General features: G+C 37.4%; 2 protein-coding genes across 3 annotated transcripts in view; both read right to left on the reverse strand.

Annotated features, from left to right (window-relative positions):
* Nucleotides 1-5,033: 5,033 nt before the first annotated feature.
* Nucleotides 5,034-21,718, reverse strand: part of LOC122750795 (ICOS ligand-like) — a 28,379-nt gene continuing 11,694 nt past the window's right edge. The window contains exons 3-7 of one of the 2 annotated variants that reach the window (XM_043997613.1): nt 18,887-19,234; nt 16,519-16,797; nt 14,978-15,154; nt 10,173-10,208; nt 5,034-8,232 (exon numbers count right to left, since the gene is read on the reverse strand). In XM_043997613.1, coding sequence (XP_043853548.1) covers nt 8,222-8,232; nt 10,173-10,208; nt 14,978-15,154; nt 16,519-16,797; nt 18,887-19,234 — 851 coding nt within the window. In that variant the 3' untranslated portion in view covers nt 5,034-8,221. Of the gene's footprint in view, nt 8,233-10,172; nt 10,209-14,977; nt 15,173-16,518; nt 16,798-18,886; nt 19,235-21,718 lie in introns of both variants that reach the window. The other variant, XM_043997612.1, reaches the window with a different exon arrangement.
* Nucleotides 10,771-12,805, reverse strand: LOC122746061 (coiled-coil domain-containing protein 34-like). The gene has a single exon (XM_043991536.1). It carries the CDS (start codon nt 12,803-12,805, stop codon nt 11,633-11,635), a length of 1,173 nt encoding a protein of 390 aa, XP_043847471.1. The 3' UTR covers nt 10,771-11,632.

Genomic DNA, 21,718 nt, shown 5'->3' on the forward strand with positions numbered 1-21,718 from the left:
TGGACTAGATTGTAAAGCTGATTCCATCGCTGAATCAGTGATCCTATACAAGGTATGCCAAAATGGTTAGTGCAATTTTTTACTATTAATGTATAGGACTTTTGGAACATCCTATATAACAATTTTTGAAAGAATATTAAAAAAGGAGAGCTTTGAGAAGAAAACATTTTATGTTGGAAATGATTATTTAAAAGCCAAAGATGTTGAGGCACAGATTATATTAAAATATAGTTTTTGCATTAACTATCTCTGAAAAAGTCTGATTTTCAACAGAAAGGTTTGACCTAATACATCAATGGTCAAAGGCTAGAAAGATATACTGATTGTCAAGAACCATATGAAAAAATGGTCCAAAGTGCTAAAAAAAGGATTGTAAATAAAAACAACTGTTATGTTTCACTTCTCAGACAACAAATTAGCCAAGAAGATAAAAGACAGAAATTATTTGTATTGGAGGGGCTATGGAAAGACAGGCTCATGAATACATTGTCGATGGAGCTATGAACTGGTCCAATTCATTTAAGAATATAATTTTGATTTATGTTAAAGATACCAACCTGTACTCTTTGACCCCATAATCCCACTACTGGAATATAAACCAAAGAGATTTTTTTAAGAGGAAAATTTGCATATCAACATACTTATAGCAGCATTTTTTAACAGTACAAAAATAGTGAGCAAAATGGGTACCCTTGACTGGGCAATGGTTGAACATATGGTATGTGAATGTGATTAAGTTCTATTACATCATAAGAAACAAGGAACAAAAAGGATTCAGAAAAGTCTGGAAAGTCTTGTTTTAGCTGAATTGGAGTAAAGTAAGCCAGGAGAACAATAAAGTAAATGAAAACAACATTATAAGGTAGCCAAACTTGGATTAATTGCAATGGACCATCTTGGTCCAGGAGAACAGATAATGGAACAAGATACTTCCCTCCTATTTGTTGAGAGGTGAGGTAGGGCTACAGGAGAAGAATGTTTTGGATACTGTCAGACATGACTGAAATTGACTGTAAAAATAATCAATTAACTAGATAAAATATATTTTAAAAAAAATCAATCATGTTGATGCTGGTCTTTTACAGGGTAGTTTCATGTGACTAGATTGGTTGAGACTGCATCAAAGTCAAGTATGGCCAGCTCTTAGTTCTCTCTGGTCATTAGGTACCAGAAAAAAGTAGGTGAAATGCTTAAATAGGTCTCATTTAGTGCAAACAATGAATCCTCTACAAAGTGATCACAGCATTCAAGTTTGCACTGCATATTTCCATTGGGCTGGAAGCAATTGCCATAGTTAACAAAATTAGAATTTTGAGCAGTACAAATTTGAATACATGCAACTTCTTCAATGGACTCCTTATTTGAAATAACTGGGACCTAGCTGTACAAAACCAAATAATACAGCCCTAATTTCTGTTTAGAGAAATCACTTAGGATTAGTTAGCAATGAACTAAACAAAGGTGTGTTGCTTTTAGGTTAGAAAACTACAAGTTAAACAGGTGCTGTATGAAGCAATTTGAAGGACACCATGAAGCAATGGTGGGGTATATATATGTAGGAGAGTTACCTTCAATTGTTAAATGGCTATTCATAGAGTAGGATTTCTGAATTTATTTTATTTAGAATTTTCCCAAGTTACATGTAAAAAAAATCAATTTTTTTCACAGTTTTTTTTAAACTTTGCGTTCCAAATTTTCTTCCTCCTTCCCTCCTCAACCCTCCCTAAGAAATCAAGCAATTCAATATGTCATACATGTGCAGTCATGCAAAACATCTTCACATTAGTCAGGTTGTGAAAGAAAATAGACAAAATAACTTTAGAAAGAGGATCTAACAAATAAAATTATTCTTCAATCTGTATTCAGATCCATCAGTTCTTTCTCTGTTGATAGTTTTCATTTTTCATACATCCTTCTGATAGCATCCTGCTCATCATTTCTTTCACAGTTACTATTGCTAACTGTATTACCCTCCATCCTATTCCCTCCTCTTGATATTTACTCTATTTTCTATCTTCTTTCACCATATCCGTCCTCAAAAGTATTTTGCTTTTTATTGCCCCCTCCCTCAATCTGTCCTCCCTTCCTTTGCCTCGCCTCCCCTTATCTCCTTCCCCTCCCATTTTCCTTCAGGGCAAAATATATTACTATACCCACTTGAGTGTGTATGTTATTCCCTCTTTGAGCCAATTCTGATGAGAGAAAGGCTCACTAATTCCCCTGCTCCTTCCCCATCTTCCCCTCCACTCCATAAGCTTTTTCTTGTTTCTTTTATGTGAGCTACTTTACCACCTTCCACCTCTCCCTTTCCCTTTCTTCCAGTATATTCCTCTTACCCCTTAACTTTATTTTAAAGCTGTCATCATGGGTCAGCTAGGTGACACAGTGGACAAAGCACCAGCCCTGGACCCAGGAGGCCCCAAGTCCAAATCCAGCCTCAGACATAAGCCACCCCACTCTGCCTGCCCCACAAAAAATAAGGATAAACAAAAAATAAATGCTTCACAGATATCATCCCTTCATATTCAATTCACGTCTGTGCCCTCTGTCTAAGTATATTCCTTTCAGTTGCCCTAATATTGAGAAAATTCTCATGAGTTGGAAGCATTATCTTCCCATGTAGGAATGTAAACAGTTTAACCTTTTAATATCCCTAATGATTTCCCCCCTGTTTACCTTTTTATGCTTCTCCAGGATCTTGTATTTGAAAGTCAAATTTTCTATTCAGTTCAGGTCTTTTCATCATGAATGCCTGAAAGTCCTCTTTTTCATTGTAGTCCCATTTCCCCCCCTGATAAATTATATTAAGTTTTGCTGGATAGGTGATTTCTGGTTGTAATTCCATTTCCTTTGCTCTCTGGAATATCATATTCCATGCCCTCCAGTCCTTTAATATAGAAGCTGCTACATTTTGTGTTATCCTGACTGTAGCTCCACAGTATTTGAATTCCTTTTTTTCTAGCAGCTTGTAATATTTTCTCCTTGACCTGGGATCTCTGGAATTTGGCTATAATATTCCTAGAAGTTTTCCTTTTGGGATTGCTTTCTGGAGGTGATTGGTGGATTCTTTCAATTTCTATTTTACCTTCTGCTTCTAGAATATCAGGGCAATTTTCCCTAACAATTTCTTGGAAGATGATGTCTAAGTTCTTATTGTGATCATGGTTTTCAGGTAGACCAATGATTTTCAAATGATCTCTCCTGGATCTATTTTCCAGGTCAGCTGTTTTTTCAAAGGAGATATTTCATATTGCCCTCTTTTATTGTGTTCTCATAAAGTCACTAGCTTCTATTTGCTCTATCCTAATTCTTAAGCAATGATTTTCTTTAGAGAGTTTATGTACCTCCTTTTCCATTTGGCCAATTTGGCTTTTCAAGCTGTTGACTTTTTTTTTCATGACCCTCCTGCATCACTCTTATTTCTCTTTCCATTTTTTCCTCTATCTCTCTAATTTTTCCCTTGATCTCTCTCACTTTATCTTCAAAGTCCTTTCTGAGTGCTCCCATAGCCTGAGACTGATTCATATTTTTCTTGGAAGCTTCCGATGTAGGAGTTTTGACTTTTTTATTATCTTCTTCTGAGGTTGTATTTTGATCTATCTTGCCACCAAAGAAGCTTTCAATGGTCTGCTGCTTTCTCTGCCTGCTCATCTTGACTGCCTATTTCTTGGCTTTTAAATCTTTCTTAATATGTAGCACTGTTTCCAGGATGCACTGACCCAAGCCTGCCTGGCTAGTAAGTAACCACAGTCTGCTTTCTCTTTAACCTGGAAACAGAAGTCTGATTGAAATCTGATTTTCTATGGTCAGAAGCTTGGTGTGCCTGTGTCCCTCCAACACTGGGCCACTGCCACTGGAGTCTGCTTACTGATACAAAATATGGGCCATCCACCTTAGCTCCAGCAGAGACAGAAGCTATTTCCCCCTGGCCAACCCCTGGACCCCCTCACCAGTCTGTGAGTGAAATTTCAGAAGAAACTGTTGAAGATTCTGAGGCTCTGGGCACAGCCCACCTGGGGCTGGATCTGCTCCACGTGCTGAGTTCCTCTCTCACCCAGAACATCAGATGATTCCAGTTGCCTAATTAAGTCATTTTTGGCTGGAAAATAGTCTCTGTTCTTTTGTGGGTTATGCTGCTCTAGGAGTTGTCTTATGGCATGATTTTTGAAGGTATGTGGACAGATTTGTTGGGAGTGCGGGAGAGTCACAGCCTGTCCTGCATCCTCCATAGAGTAGGATTTCTGCTAGCAGGGATGGCCATGGAAGAATCATATAACATCAGAGTGGAAGGTATATTAGAGCAGATTAATACAACCTATCATTGAAGAAGAATCCCTTATACAAAATACTTGAAAAATTATCATGCAGACTTTGAAGTTTGCTTGTCACCTATAAAACCAGACCAATTCACTTCAATTTAACAAGCATTTATTAAATGTCTTTTGTGTGTCAGTCAATGTGCTATGTTTGAAGAACAAAAATGAAACAATCCTTACAATTTCAGTGAACTTACACCCTGCCAGAGGAGTACACTATATAGATAAGTATACGCAAATTATATGCAAAGGAAATACAAATAAACTGGAGTGTAGGGAGCTGACATTGGGAAAGGACATTCTTGAACTTAGTCTTAAAAGGAATTAGGTATTACAAGTAAGAAAGACAAGAAAGAGAGCATTCTAGCCATGGGAGATAGCCTAGAAAAGGCATGGAGGGAGGAGATGAAATCTGGGTCAGTTTGGCTGAATCATAAAATGTATGACAATAGTACTTAACAGTACTTAAGCCTCCAAGTGGAAAGCGTGAGTGCATTGTAGATTGAATTAATGATGGCAATGGTATAGACTTAGGGTGTTAGACCTAGAAGGAACCTGGGGGATCATTTAGTAAAATTCCCTCATTTTGTAGAGGACACTCACTCATAGAGGTTATGTGACTTGCCCAAGGTCATGATTGTCTTTCCTTTTCAACCTTCCTTTCTTGGCTGACTCTATAATCTCTCATTTGATGAAAAGGACTGGTTTCTTTTCCTCTTTTTGTATACTGAGGACTTAGCACAGTGCCAAACACATAGTAAGCCTTTAATAAATGCTTGTTGTTATTAATAAATAATTCTTAATGCTTTATGAGTATTATCCTTAATAATACAGGCCCATTTAATCTGATGATATCTCTGGTGGAAATATGGAAAAAGAAGTCACTATCTTCCATGTTATAAGCTATCATACATTTGAATAATGCTCATAAATAACTCTTCAGCATTCTCTTCCCAAGGTTCACTAATTAATGAAAACTGATGTATGGTCTGCCACCCACCATTTCTTTGAGAGTAGGAGAGATCCCTAAAACTAACTGTATTTTTTGTCAAAGACTCAGTTTGGGAAGTGGTTCAGTAGCTATTTTTCTTCTTTATTTGGCCCTCCTCTTCAATCAGAAAATATTAACACAATGACCAACTTACTTATTATATGAAATGAAAATATATACATCTGTATCTGTATGATGTAAGCACCTTCTCTTTTCCAGTCAATGTGAGCATAGGCAATAAACATGTTATTCCCCCCGAGACAGGACACATTTTAAAGATAAAATTTAAAATTTTATAATTCCAGACAAATTATCTACGATGAAGCAGTTTTACATTGTGAATTTTTGAAACATTAATTCCCCAAATGGGATAAATACAGACAGATGGGATTGAGATCTCCTTCCAACTTCCCTCCCCCAACCCTGTAATGGTATAAAGACAAATATTTAAAACATCTAAACATTTCAGGCTAGAGAAGAGCAGGAACCACATATAGAAGCTTCAAAAATTTCAGAAAAGTGTAATAACCTTCTATAGAAGGCAGAATAGAAGTCTGACACAGACCAAAAGTACCTCAAGGTGTCAATTGGCATCTTTTCCAACACCTTTCAATGAGGGGCATGGCTTTTTGAGCCTGTGGAAGACACTAATATGAGTGTAGCTGGTTGGCGGGTCTCTACTTTTCAATAGGGCTACCAATTACACAAGATATGGAACTCCACAATACAGAAAGACCAGTAACTCAATCTCAGCCCTTGGAGCTATGAGTTCTAAATGGACAAATATGAAAGGCTCTTTGGAATTCATCTTTTTCATGCTGTTTCACAATGCGAATAAATGGGCACAGAAAGTGGTTGGGAAGAGGTGTGGCATTCTGTAAGAAATAAAACAGCAACTTGTGAAATCTGCTGACAGCACGTTTGGAAAGCTTTGACTGATAACTTACTGATTGATTCAGAGTTATAAAAGTGAAAATGACTGCTCATTCAACACTGTTTACTTTTCATTTCTGAGGTGAGAAAGCAAAGAGGTCACAGGATGACCCCTCCATATATATCCTCAATATAGACTACTGATTAGGGTTTCATTTAAATCAACAAACCATCTTTTAAAGTGATAACTATCCCCTGGTAGAGTTAAGCCTAGAAATCATTCACATATCAGTTTGAATTACTTTAATAAAATTACTTTCTGCCACTGAATTCAGTTGGTACTCAAGGAAGGAGATTATTAGATTGGAGAACAGATAATTCTGAAATATGGTTCACTTCAGTGAAGGGAAGACCTTGGTGGGATGGCCACTGGGACATTTCATATTGCTTAAAGTTATATTGGACATTGGGCAGGTGGGAGGAGGGAAATAGAGGGACATAGGCAACTATGAAAGGAACTTGGTCCCCTTTGCAATTTTTCCAAAGCTGAGAAACTCCCTCTCAGGTGCCACAGTTGTTATACATATTTCACCAACAAGATTTGGATGCCTTCCTAAAAAAGGTATTCATATAAGGTTGTAGAAAAGATGAGCTTTTCAATCTCTCTTAAACGAAGAAAGAAAATGAACTTTTACTTTTTAATCATGTGACAAAACCAATTTCCACTGATGGTCCTCTTTTTTCTTTTTTTTGGACCCTCTTTTTTTCTGTCCTATCTGTTTATGTTTTATATTTTCCTCAAGAATGAGTCTTTTAGGATGATAGTGCTAAGTGACTTTATTGAAGTTGGCTGCTTGGGAATGAAAACGAAACAAAAAAAACCCTGCTATACCCAAGCACTGCGTTTTCTCCCTTGGATCTCCCTAACTCACCAGACTGGAAGTACAGGGGTTATTCACAGACGCATTCCCATTCAATGTAGCCCTATTGACCAGCTTAGATATGTTCCATTTCCACCTTGAGCTTGTTTGCCATTTGTTAGCCAGTCTGGTGGCTCCTTGTTATTGGGGGTTCACTATATTGTTGTAGGACTCAGTGTGGACCTCAACTGACTTAGCCTACTGTAGCTCAGAAGCCCCTTCCTCCCCTCCCCCCCTGCCCAGTTCAAAAGATGAATCTGCCAGTCTCAGTTTCTCTTGCAGATTAGATGCATTCACAATATTTTATACTCTATTGCATCTTCAAAGAGTATGGTGTAGAGATTGGGCGTTGCTAAAGGAGTAGAAGATAAGGAATCACTTCCACAGTAGGGTAGCTGTCTCCCAAGGTCACACAGTGTATGCTCCTCTCTTATACAGTCCTTGAAAGTGTACAGTGCAATCACATTCTTTTAAAACTACACATCCTTGCCCTTTATGTCACTTTTTCCCATTTCAGAAACTCCATACGAAAATGCCTTAATTCCAAGTTTTGCATATTTTTGTTATTCTTGGAGCTGAAGCAGATGCAGTCTGGGCTCCCAGTGAGAAGACAGGCACTTACGGAATAGAGGGATGAAAGGAAAGAATTAAAAAAAACCATCAAAGACTGGCCTTTGCTCTTCAGTCAGTACCACCCCTCTTCTCTACCATGGTCATTAGTTAACAGTTAGAAAGGGGAAAATCCTTCTTGAGTTTTTCTACTGTTGAATGCTGTTAAGCCTCCAAAATATTCTTGAGTTAGCTGCTTTCTCCTTCTGCCTGGGATCAGTGCAGTCAGTACTTTTCAAGAGTGGCCACCATGACACTCCAGTAGTACAATAATATTCCAGTTCCTAAAGGATACATTCCCAATGTTGTGGGTTCCAAATGGTTATTAATCTTGCTTGGGAGGTGATTGGAAAGGTAGAAGGCAGCCACTTCCCTTTCTTCCCATTTGAAAGAAAGTCATTTCACCTCCATAGCAGAAGAAGGTTTGGTCAAGCAGCTCCTAATCAAAATTGCCTTTGTCACGTGGTAGTTTACAGTCAGGTGTCTGGTTTTCCATGGAGATGGCTTCACCTTCAAATGTAGTCTTGATCAGAATAGAAAAGGAAAGGGGAAAAGGTGAAATACATAGAGACTCTCATTTAAATAAAAATAAGGTAGATATAGATATATTTATAAACATAGAATGTATACTTAGACGTGAGTATTTATGTAGCATATTACCCATGTTATCTCATTTGAGCCTCATAACAATCATGAAAAATAGAGTCTATTATTAACTCCATTTTACATATGAGCAAATGAATAACTTGACTCGAATCACATGGGTAGTTAAGTTTCTGAGGCAGGATTCAGATACATCTTCCTGAATAATCCTAGTATTATACACTGTACCATAGAGGGTTTTTGTGTCTGCCTTTAGAAGGAAAAGGAATCAACCAATATGGATTATACCCTTACACGTGAAACTCCTGTGGCCACTAATAAGCAAATCCCAAATGAAGAGCCTTTGAAAACAAAGCACATATTGCAAGGCAGCCAAACATTTGGTCTTTTAAAATAATCAGTATGGGGGTCACTTGCTCTTTGGGTTTTTATATTCATCCTGTACCTCCAACTTCTTCTTAGTAATTTGTGGATTTTTTAAAATTAGAAATGAATTTTCTCAGTAAAATAATTTTCTCACTGAAATTAAAACAATTGTAACCCACAATGTGCCTTAAGTATTGTAATCAGTATTCTTTCTTTTTTTTCTTTTCTTTTCTTTTCTTTTTTTTTTTTTTTGCGGGCCAATGAGGGTTAAGTGACTTGCCCAGGGTCACACAGCTAGTTAAGTGTCAAGTGTCTGAGGCCAGATTTGAATTCAGGTCCTCCTGAATCCAAGGCCAGTGCTTTATCCACTGCACCACCTAGCTGCCACTTAATCAGTATTATTTCAATTACATCAAATCAGTGTTTTTCACACTGTAATTATGGGAGAGTGGATTCAGGTTCACAACTTAGGAAGCAACTCTCCTTGTCTGAGACTGACTCCCTTGGCTCTTGCAGTTGTAGAAGTGGGGGAAGATACAAGATTCTGGTAATTGCATTGACAGCCAGGGTTACCTGGCTGAAGGTAGTGTCATCCCTTGGTATCAATAGCTTACTTTCTTCTATGTAGGAGAAAGTTCCTTTCTACAACTGTGAAAGAGAAGGCATTTGTAATAATTCATATTTATGTGGTGCTTTAAAAATGTACACATCACTTTCCTTACAACCATGATCTAATGTATATAATTCTCCAGTTCAATCATTTCTCTATTACTCTGCAGAATGAAGGGACGATTGTTCCCCTCATTGTGCCCCTCATCACGGGGCTCTGGATTTTGAGTCCTCCTTCCCAGCAGCCCATTTCTTTGTTCTAGATTATTTTAAAATCAGGCATTCCTACTTTACAGAGTCTCAGTAATCTCTTTTCAGGAAGGAAGGTCTTTGGAGGCAACACCCAAAAGAAAATGATATTTTATGTGGTGCCTCCATTGGTCCTGCTACTGTCTTGTGATATGAATAAGGGTAGAACCAATGCAGGATTCCTTCTGGGGAAAAAAGAATTTCATCAAGCCCATAGTGCTTAAAATAATTTCTCTTCAGGTCTTTATTGATAGTTAAACTTCATTTAATTCTAAATTAAGCTAATTTTTAACTTGAAGGTTTTCACATTTCTGAAAAGGAATTTTTCCTTTCAAAGGGGTATCTCCACAGCATTCAGTGTTAAGCCAAAGGCTGTAGTCATTTTCCAAGTTGAAAAATGCCTTTGTTGGGGCAGCTACATGGTTCAGTAGATAAAGCACCGGCCCTGGATCTGGATTCAGCAGGACCTGAGTTCAAATCCAGCCTCACTTACTAGCTGTGTGACTCTAGGCAAGTCACTTAACCCTCATTGCCCCCCCCCCCCCAAAAAAATGTCTTGTTGCAATGGTTTATAATGAATGTACAAATAACTTTTCTAAGTAACACTAGTTTCTATTTAGTTTCTTATTTTCTTACCAGTAGTTTCTGCCATCTGTCTATTTCCCTCGGGACCTGTTAAAACAGAAATTATATTTAGAAATATCAGAAGAATAGAGATAGACTAAAGATGCATAGAAAACTTCCTTCTTCCATTACAGCCAACACTCTTTTTGTACATCAATGTCATGTTTGGGATTTGGGATCACTTTCCCCTCATTTGCCATTTCTCTCCAACCATTGCCAAGAATGGCAATGAGTTAAAAATTCAAATGTTATTTTGCCAATAATGATTGCCACTTCATTATTTAAATTTTAAAATTTCCAATTACATGTAAAAACAATTTTTAACATTCATTAAAAAAATTTGAGCTCCAAATTCTCTACCCCCTTACACCTTCCCCCTTGAGAAGACAATTTGCTATAGATTATACATATGTGCAGTCATGTAAAACATATTTCCATATTAGCTGCACTGCAAAAGAAAACACAGACCAAAAAAACCCCACAAAAAACAAAACCTAACAACAAGCAAACCAAGAAAATGTGATCTGCATTCAGATTCCATCAGTTCTTTCTCCAGAGGTGAATTTGCTATTTCATTCTTTTTTTTTTTTTAAATTTTAATAAAACTGTGGGTGTTTTCTTTTAATGACCCTTTGGTACTACCATTGGTTTCAATTTATTTATCAATAAGATCAGTGATATCAGACTTTGCAAAAAAGATCTGTATTTACTTCCTTTTAAACAGTAAAAATGCATGATTCTGGGACACAGATTTTGGGGGAGTAATTTTTTTAAAACAACATCATTTTAGGAAACAAACATTATTTCAGCAGAGTTTAAATATAAATTACCATCAACTGACTGTTTTTTCCAAAGTAGTATCTGGGATCTAAAGCTAAATAACTCTTCCCTCACTACTGTGAGTTCTCTCTTTTCACAAAACTCAGGATTCTTATCTTTCTGTTTTCATAATTATACTAAATGCTGGTTGGTGGTCTGCTTTTTCAAAAAAAAATTTTTGCAGGAAATAGTAAAATCACCAATCCTATTTTCTGATTCCCATAAAATGGCATCCTATAAAGATTCTTCTAAGGGTTATCTGGAATAATCAGTTTAAAATGATTTATTACAAGATTTATTATTCTAATTACATTGCTATACATAATCCTAAGAATATACATTGTGGAAGAACACAGGAACAATCTTTGATTTTATTGGTGTTACAGAACAGTTATAGACAAGTTAATGACAAATATATTTCTTAATTGCATAGATGCTAATTTTACAAACACACAACCTTGAAACATTTACAAAAATAATAAAAATGTGCAAATATCTCCCTTAATTAACTTGAAGGTTCCTACTGACAAATACAAAAATGATAACTGGTAAATCATCACACAAAATATTGTGCTAATACTGAGTAACAAAAATAGTTCTAGGTTTTTTTTAAAAAGTGGGTATTTCAGCATTTAGGCTATTTGGTACATATACTATCTTTGTATTCTGCACAGAGTTCCAAGGCAAAGATTGCCCTTGTTTTTATGAAAGACCAAAGATGAGGACCTGTAAGGCTGACTGGACACAGGTCTTTTGCTCTTCTTCACAGTAATAACAGTCTTTGATTCCTTGGGTGGGGGAATGTGAATAGGCTTCCATGGGATTGGATTATAAAAGCTTGGCGGTGGGCAGGCAGTTCCATTGTAGAAACCTGTCAGTTTCCCATTGACATAACAATAGCTCCTTGGAATGAGACGAGGTTTGTTTTTCACATTTTGTAGCCATTCCTTGAACTTCTTTTCAGAGATTTCTTTTTTTTCCTGTTGTTCAGCAAGCCGCTGCTTTTCTTTTTCCTTTTCCTTTTTTTTTCTCTCATGTTCTTCAGCTATTTTTTTCCTTAACCATTCTTGATATTTTTCTTTAGCTTTTTCTTGCAAATGCTCTTTCTCTATGTCCTTTGCTGCTTTTTCTTCCATTTCTTTATTAAGCTTCCGTTCCCTTTCTTTTCTTTCCTGTTCATTCTTTTTCTGAAGCCATTCCTTGTGTTTTTCCTCAGCATATTTTTTTCTTTTTTCACGCTCTTCCTCTTCTTTTCTTTTTTCTTGTTGTAGACTTAGTTCCTCCAAGGCTCTGTTTTGTAGACGAGCACGTTGTTCTTTTTCTTTGCAAACGAACCACTCTTCCCATGGTGTCAGATTCGCCTCTAATACAAGCCACTGATGTTCTTTTTCTGAATTTTCTCCTTCTTTAATTCTGGCGCTCCCCGAGGTCTCCCCAGCTTCCGGGGACGAGGCCCTCCCCCTCCGGTCTGCCCTCTCCTCGCTCTCCTCCTCTTCCTCCTCGGGAGGCGGTGGCGCCTTCTCCTCGGCCCTGGTGGGCCGGGTCTGCGGCCTCACCGGCTCCGGCAGCGCTTCGCCGCCGGCCTCGGCCCGGGCCCGGTCGGCGGGCTCGGGCCGGTGCCGGTGTCGCCGCCGCCGCCGCCCCCGGCGCTGCCGCAGCTCGTCGGCCTCGTCGCTGTCGCCCTGCAGGCTGTGCAGCCGGGACAGCAGCGAGGCGGACGCCGAGCTCGAGCCGGGCCGCGCAGACGACGGCGGGTCCGAGCCGGAACCGCCTGGGGCCTCTCCCCGCCTGCGCGGCGGCTGCTGCGCGCCCTCCTCACTCTCCATGGCCGCGGCGGCACCGCCGGGCCCGGGCCCGGGGCGAGGGAGGGGCGGTCGAGCGAAACCCGCCGCGGAGGCCGAGGCCGCCACCGCCGCCAAGTTCTGCTATTTCATTCTTAATATGAAAAAGAAATCGCTAATTTTAAGGGAATGGATGCTTAAAAATTATAAATTTTTAATTACAAATAATTCTATGTATAAATGGAGTGTACATATAATATACTGTTAACTATTATCAATCACTATTATGGAAGAGTCTGTAGAATTTGAAAATAATTGTTGGAATACTCAGAATTCATCACGGAAGAAGAGGAAAGTCCCTGTTTCATAGATATGAACTAAAGGTAGAAATAAACTTTTAATCTTTGGGGAAAACAACATTGTATTTCATCCCAAAGTCACAAGAATACATTTAAGAACTTTTCTTCATTCTCTGTAGAGTCTCTGAAGCCTTTAAAAAGAGCCAGCCCTGGGCCTTAGGCTTAGCTGAACTGGAAGTGCTAAGAGTCTTCCACTTGTAGCCAATTCTGGGCTTTTTCATAGTCCCTATGGCTTTTAGGTTTGCTGTCTCCCTAGACATCTCTGATCACTGAAATTCAATGTAAGTGCTTCCTGGACCTTGTTGGCTCTCAGCTAGTTTCTTCCCTCTTGGGTTCAGAGATTTGCCATTCTAAATTCTTTATCACCCGCCCCCTTGTTCTGGTGTTACCACCATACCCTGGCAATTGGCCCAAGCTCCTTTCTTCTTTACTTTCTACCATTGTCTCCACACATGGCAGGCCACAGGGGAAAAATATTTCTAGGGGTTATTTATAAGGAATCAAAGCCATTGCAAGGGCAAGTAAAATATTTAGAACAACAAACTTAGAAATAATATGAGGCTAAGGTATTTGGAAGTTCATGTAAAAGAAATATCTTTAGTTCTAGACTGAATGGCATTTGTTTTTCAACCTAAACCTTAACTAAAATTCCACAGAGGTCTAGTCTATTCCATCCTGATTCTTGCTATGTGTGTCAAGCTCCCTTGTGGTCTCAGATGAGAATGGTATGTATCTTCTGCTCTTTTCCTCCATTAGACTCTGAGATTCTTGAGAGCAGGCACTTTCTTTTGCTTTTCCTCATATCCCCAGTGTTTAGTACAATACCTGACACATAGTAGGTACTTAATAAATGCTAGCTGACTGCTCCAGAATATTTCCCCTGTCATTTGGAATTTTCCTTCTTGAGTCATTCCACAATTCTAGGTTCACATTCACAATCGAGAAGACTCCAAGAGACATGTTGCACTGTTGGTTATTCTATTTGTCTTAATATGTAATCGCTTGGTTTTTAATACCTTCTCCCTTTCCTCACAGGACAAATGATAAAATACAAGTAGTAAGCATGAATGTTACTATCACCTCAAAAAACCTAGAATAATTAGTCCTATTCACTCCCAAAGTTCACAATAGATAATTCCTTTCCTTGCAATTAGGCAAGCTAGAATCACACCCCTTTCCCCAAAGGTCAAACAGAGCTTCCATTTTCTTAGAACTCTGCTTCTTGGCTTTTTAAAAAATGTTAGGAGGTGATAAATGCTATTGACCATTGTAACTCAAACTGTATAATTGATTTTCCCCAACACTATAAGCTACCTAAAGCTGGACTTGCTTAATCAAGGTAAAATTATATAGAAATCTGTATTTTGTGTTCTTACAAATAAAGATTCCCAAGTTTCTTCTGTATGGTACGCCTATTATTATTATTAACCTGCTTTTGATAGGGGTGTAATTTTTTAGATATGTGATGTATTCAGTCATTTTGTTATTCTGAAATGGATTCCATTATGTTCTGTTTTATAAATTCATATTACTTCTCAACTCCATCTAGAAATTACAATTCTGGATGTCCATCTCTAGGGTACTGAGCTATAGTATGTGATTTTGATGGGGATGACTTGTTGGAATAAAGGAAGCAATTTAAGAGATGTTTAGATTACAAACAGCACCTCAACTTTCTTAAAAACAAAACACACATACAATGTTATCTGTATTGACAAACTGTTACTGTTCATGAATATGAAATTCAGTTTTATTTTTTAAAGAAATAAATATGGAGTGAATATTTTATAACCTGTTTGACTCTTGTGAAGAAAACTTAAAGCATTAAAAAGAAGAGCTTTTTTTTTAAAAAAATCACCTGTGTAATCTCCATAGTGATGTCTCCTTGTACACAGCCTTTTACTCCAAATTGCAACCCCCAGAAGAATCACAAGTATAATACCAGATGTAACAAAGAAGGCAATATTTGGTGTTTTCTCAGGTGGTGTAGATGAATTTGGGGTGGTGGTGATTGTCCAACGGTCTATTTGTCCATCTGGAGAAGGGACAAAGCCTGAGATTTAGAAGTGAAGAGGGAAATGTTTATTAGTCATCTTTATTTAAAAGTATTTCATTATCATCATTAACCTTTACTTTTGAAAATTATAAGTATCTGAAAGCTTGTTCTACTCTAAGAAAACTAACTTTCTAGATTTCACTGCTTTCTTCATTTCCAAATTTTCTTATCATTGCTTACAATTTGAGATGGGGTATTTTAGTCTAGAAGGCACAAAACATTAAGATCTGAGGTATACATACAAAGGTGCATACCATAGGAAAAGTGGAACACAGAAAACAAGGTTGACCTCCATTTATAAATGTACAGCAATCCCTCACCTAACACATTAGCCAAGTCCCTGAAAATATAACTGTAGGCGAAACAATGTTGTATGGCACACTTAATTTTATAGTGACAAAGTTGCAAATGAAAGATATTCTTGGACAGCAATAAATCTAGACTAGAGCTCAAAATCTCCCTAGCCTCAAGGAACTTACATTTTATTTGTAGGAAAGGAAATGAACATGCCTAAAATAAAATTTTAAAATACATACGAAACAATGGAGAAATGGATACTAATTTGTAGGCTTCTGAAGTAGTTAAATGATAGGGTACAGAGAAGAGGGCCCAGGGTAAAGCTTTGAGGTACATTTACTAGCTGTGTGGCCCTGGACAAGTTATATAATCTCTGTCTGCCTCAGTGTCCTCAAAGGTAAATGAAGATCATAATAGCACCTACCTCACAGAGTTGTTGTGAAGATCAAATAAGGTAATATTTGTAAAAGTGCTTAGCACAGTACCTGGCACATTGTTGTTTGTCCTTCATTCTCAAAAAGGAGCATGGCACTGGGGTCATGTCATGATTTGCAGTGAATTGGATTTAAGTGAGGGAGGGCTGTGTGAAGCCACCAACCTCACTCCTCCAGAGCCACCTGGTTCCAGTGGCAAGATATACATCAAGAAAACTGGAGATGGCCCCGGATGTTTAAGGCAATTGGGGTTAAGTAACTTGCCCAGGGTCACATAGCTAGTAAGCGTCTGAGGTGAGATTTGAACTCAGGTCCTCCCAACTCCAGGGCCAATGCTCTATCTACTGAACCACCTAACTTCCCCAATCTGGCACAGTGTTTAATAGATCCTTACTCCCCATCCACCTTCCATCCCTCACTTGAAGGCTGCCAGTGAGGGGAAACCACCACCTACAGATGCCAAGTTTTCCTTTGCTCCAAAATTACTTTTCCTTTGTTCCAAGAGTTCATTCTGCTTATACTCAAATACTTTTCCTCTATTATTTTTGGGGTGCAGTTTGATTAGTGAAAAACAAATGAACACCTTTCCCATTTGACCAACGAATAACTTACTTGACTGAACTGTTAAGTTTTGCTGTAGGTTCACATTTTCTATACAGCATTCAATACTAATATTAGGAGTCCATGCAATCTTCAGCACACTGGAGACATTGAATAAGCCTTTCTCATTGGTGGTGAAGGTATCATTTTGTAGGCTTTGATTAAGTAAACTATTATCTGTTTTGTTTACCCAGTAAACCTTTGGCTTTGGAAAGCCATTGTAGGAAGTGCAGGTAAAAGTCACTTCCTCATTGTTGGTCTCCTCAGTTACTTTTGGAACACTATAGTTTGCTAGAAAAGGAACAAAAATAATCACATTAGAGATTCAACCAAAGTTTCTAAAAATTAATAGAGAGCAGGTTGATTTTGTGTGTGTGCTAAATATTGTTGCAAGGAAGGGAAGCTTCCCAGGTTGTTGGGCTATGGGTAACACTAATTATGACCTAGGGATGAGATGTCAGCACAAAAGGGTAGTTAGGTGGCAATGTGCTGGGCCTGGAGTCAGGAACACTCATCTTCCTAACTTCAAATACAGCTTTAGATACTTACTATGTGACCCTGGGCAAGTCATTTAACCCTATTTGTCTGAGTTTCCTCATCTGTAAAATGAGCTCCAATATCTCTGCCAAGAAAACCCCAAATGGGGATATAGAGAGTGGGATACAAGTGAAATGACTGAACAAAGAAGAGAGTAACCTTCATTCAGGGTACTGGTAAGCCTGAAAGAAAATCTGGAAGTGCCGAGCAAGAGGAGACTCCTCTCTCTCCCAGAACCTTGTGCTTTCCCTAGGCACTAAATACTACAGAAGTGTTTCTTTAATGAAGGTATTTTTTCAGTGACATCCTTCATGTTTACTGATTTCCTCATCTAATATTGAAAATTGATCACATATCTAACTATGAAGGAAAATGGTAAAGAAGAGACAAGATCGTCCCCTTCTGCAAATGATATAATGGTCTACTTAGAAAATTTCAGAGAATCAGCAAAGAAACAGATTTTTAATAGTTTCAGTAAAAGAGCAAGAGGCAAAATAAATTGATACAAATAATCTTTGTTTCTAAATAGTATTAATAAATACTAAGAGAAAAATGCGGAGGGTTGATGTGTGTGTGTGTGTGTGTGTGTATGTGTGTGTGTTAAGCATTGCTTGTTGGACATAATCACAGCTTTTTATTGTATCATGCCTGGAATGATTTTTCTCCTTATTATCACATACTGGCTTTCATTAAGTTCCAGCTATAATATAATATAATATAATATAATATAATATAATATAATATAATATAATATAATATAATATAATATAATATAATATAATATAATATAATATAATACAATACAATACAATACAATACAATACAATACAATACAATACAATACAATATAATATAATATATATGTGTATATATATATACATATATATATATTCTACACAAATACTTTCCTAACTTGTTTTAATTCTAGTGCTTTCCCTTTCTTAATTATTTCCTACATATATAGCTTATTTTTACACATGTGTTTGCCTGTTAAATTATGAATTTTTTGAGGGCAGGCACTGTCTTTTGCTTCTTTTTGTATCCTCAGTATTTACCACAGTGTTACCACATAGTAGGTGCTTAATAAATGTTTATTGACAGACTGACTTGATGATCATGAGTAAGCTATTTAGTCTTTATGGGTCTCATTTTTCTCCTCTATAAAATGAGGGGATTAGATTTAGATGACCTCTGTTGTGATTCCTACTACAAAATCTATGATTCTATGAATTCTAATTGAGTGGATGGAAAAGAATAACAAGGTTCTGGTTTTTCCTGTAACACTTGATCTATTAGAGATAGTCTAGGGAAAAGAAAAATTAAACTGGAAAAAAATTAATAATATATTTGGGTCTATTTCCAACATTTTTTCAAGCAATCTCTTTTCTGCCAAGTTAAATGAAATCCTGGACATTTGTAGAAATTAAATTTTTCCTCTGGATGGGAGACTAGGGAAACAGTAGATAGTAGTGATAGTTCATTGCTAGAAAGTTGACTACCAGTTGATGACTTTTTTGGGGGGTGGTATAATCACTCACAAAATCTACTAAGAGTTTAAATATATTAATAATGCATTACATAATAAAGGAAAGGATCTTTGATTTCTTGTGTGTGGGGGGACTCCTTCCACCAAAAGAGACTTGCCCACAGTTACACAACTAATAAGTGTCAGAAGTGAAATATGAACTTGAATCTTTCTGACTACAGTCAAAAAGTACTATCCATTGGGTCTCATTGCTTCCCTATTCTTTAAATAAAAGTATGGATCCATATAGGATTAAAATAGTTTCCCAAAGCATTACAATAGATAAGAATCAAATTTCTCTTTTTCCAGAATCCTTACCTGCTACATGGAGATGGACCGTAGATGCGAAAAGACGCTCAGTATTAGATTTGTCTAGGACATGGCATTCATACTCCTGTTCATCTCCTGTGGTGATGTTAGACAAATGCAGAGTAAAATCGCCTCTTTCCATTTTTTCAAGACTCAGTGATGTCCTGTTCTGATACTTAGCATTAACATATTGGGAAGTATCATCTCCAGGAATATATGCCTTTAGAGATACTAATGGTGGATGTTTTGTTTGCCAATAAACAAGTATTTTATCTAAATTAAAATGTTTTTCCTCAGGACTAATGCAGCTTAGGTCAACATCACCGCCTACTATACCGTGTACTTCTTCCATTATAGCTGCAAAGACAAAAGAGTGTGAAATTAATTTATGAAATTTTTCTCTTAGCCCTTTAAGTTGTTTATCTCCTTTGTAAATGTATTTGCAAATATGATTTTACAAATAATGTCTGTGACCACAATACATTTATACTTAATGGAAGACAGGATGCTTATATCCTCCTTTCCCTAAGTAACAATAGCTTTTATAATCAAATAAGAGTTATCAACTTATTTACATAGAAGCACTAGATAATTTAACAATCTCAGAAAAACACTTTCTAAGTTAATATCACCAAGGAAAATGTTGAGGGAATGAGAAAGGGAGTAGAATTGTTCAATATAAAGTTGGATCTGGAAGGGGCCTTAGGGATCAATCTGGCCTAATCTCTCCCTCTCCTAATTTTGAAGAGCTCCAGGGAGTTGAATTCCTATGATCAAGGTCATAAAGCTAACCAGTGGAAGAGGTAGAGACCTGACTTCTTGCCCAACATTATTTCCACTAGCCACGAGAGGGATATAGACTTTAAATGTCAAGAACTGACAAGTTTGAAGAGAGGCAAAGGATTATGCGGGTAGCTGGGTGGCACAGTAGATAGAGCACTGGGCTTAGGATCAGGAAGAAATCTTCATGAGTTCAAATCCAAGCTCAGATACTTACTAGCTGTATGATCCTGGGCAAATCACTTAACCCTGTTTGCCTCAGTTTCCTCATCTATAAAATGAGTTGGAGAAGGAAGTGGCAAACCACTCCAGTATCTTTTCTAAGAAAGCCCCAAATGAGGTCATGAAGAGTTAGACAAGACTAAAAAATGACTGAACAACAACAAAGGATTGTTCAAATATAAAGGACTATCTGTTCTTCATGACACTGCAAAGGGGTGGAGGGGATAAATTTTTATTTGTAAAAACAAATGATAGTAGACCTAGCGATCACTTATGCTCAACTTGGTGCTTATTGTGTTCTCCATTGCAATGAATTATGAATACATGTGTTTAATCAACTACATTAACACCCTAGTAATTTCCAATTCCTCTGGGTTCACTCACTGACATTGTAGTATTTTGTGGTCTCGTACTAGTCAACCTTGTTTAGCATACATAAGAGTAAGCCTCAGAAGGATCTCTCTGGGGGCAAAATATGATGAACTTTGTTGCATAAGACTTAAAGAATTAGAAAGATTCTCAACCTCCTCTTAATAAGGAACCTAAGCAAATACTGGGTTACCATTGTAAAAGCATGATTTTTGTTCCTATGTGTGTGTGTGCCTTAACTTTAACTTTGTAAAATTTCTCCTTTTTGTGCCTTGAGAAAATTAGAAATATTTCATAAACCAGGCCAGATTTAGAAATCATGACAGTAACTATTTCTTTACATGTTAAAAATTAAAAAAAAAATGCTGGCATTGAAAAGACTGTGCAAATAATATTTAAAAGTACAATGGAGAAGGGAAAATAAGCATTTCTGAAGTGCCTACTATGTGTCATTGTACTGTTTTGTATATCTTCTCATTTGATCCAATAGCTTTCTAATGTTGCCCATTTTCATACAGAATAATAATATACAATATTTTTTGGCTTCTGAAATAACTCATGGATAGAATATTGTTCAAAATATATTAATATAGTCTAGGAAAGAGCCCATTTCTACAAGGTTTTCGGTTTCCTTCACTGTCTCCTGAGTTTATTTTCTCACTTCTAAATCCATCAACTAATCTATAATATATCTTCTTGGGGTTCTCATGCAAGGAGCTAATTAAGAGCTATCAGGAAACATATAAAAAAGGCCTATAATTGTTTTTTTTCAATATCTCACCTCTATGAGAGTGATTCTTTCTATATTTCATAGGTCTCCTCAGAGTATACAGCAAGGACAAAATGGAAAATCTCATCTAGGTCTACTACTTGCTTCATTTATGTGACTCTTTAAGAAGTCACCAGTGTGTGTGTGGGGGTGCAGCTAGATGGTGCAGTGGATAAAGCACTGGCCTTGAAGACACTTGACACTTACTAGCTGTGTGACCCTGGGAAAGTCACTTAACCCTCACTGCCCCCCCCCAAAGGAAAAAAAATATAAAAAAAAAAAGAAGTCGGGGGCAGCTAGGTGGTGCAGTGGATAGAGCACTGGCCCTGGTTTTAGGAGGACCTGAGTTCAAATCCGGCCTCAGACACTTGACACTAAGCAGCTGTGTGACCCTGGGCAAGTCACTTAACCCTCATTGCCCCGCAAAAAAAAAGTCACCAGTGGAATTGCATCTTTTTCTATACTATGCTTGATAGTTCTATCACAGTGACACCATGAGGAGGGGAAGGTATGTATTATTTTGTTGTTGTGTTCTTTGTTCTCAAAGAGGACCATGACATTGGGATCATGTCATGACTTGCAGTAAATTGGATTTAAGTGAGGGAGGGCTGTGTGAAGCCACCAACCTCACTCTCTCCTCCAGAGCCATCTGGGGCCATTGGCAAGATATATATCTGGATGACTAGAGATGGCCTTGGATA

The sequence above is a fragment of the Dromiciops gliroides genome, chromosome 3, assembly GCF_019393635.1.
Source record: "Dromiciops gliroides isolate mDroGli1 chromosome 3, mDroGli1.pri, whole genome shotgun sequence".
NCBI lineage: Eukaryota > Metazoa > Chordata > Mammalia > Microbiotheria > Microbiotheriidae > Dromiciops > Dromiciops gliroides.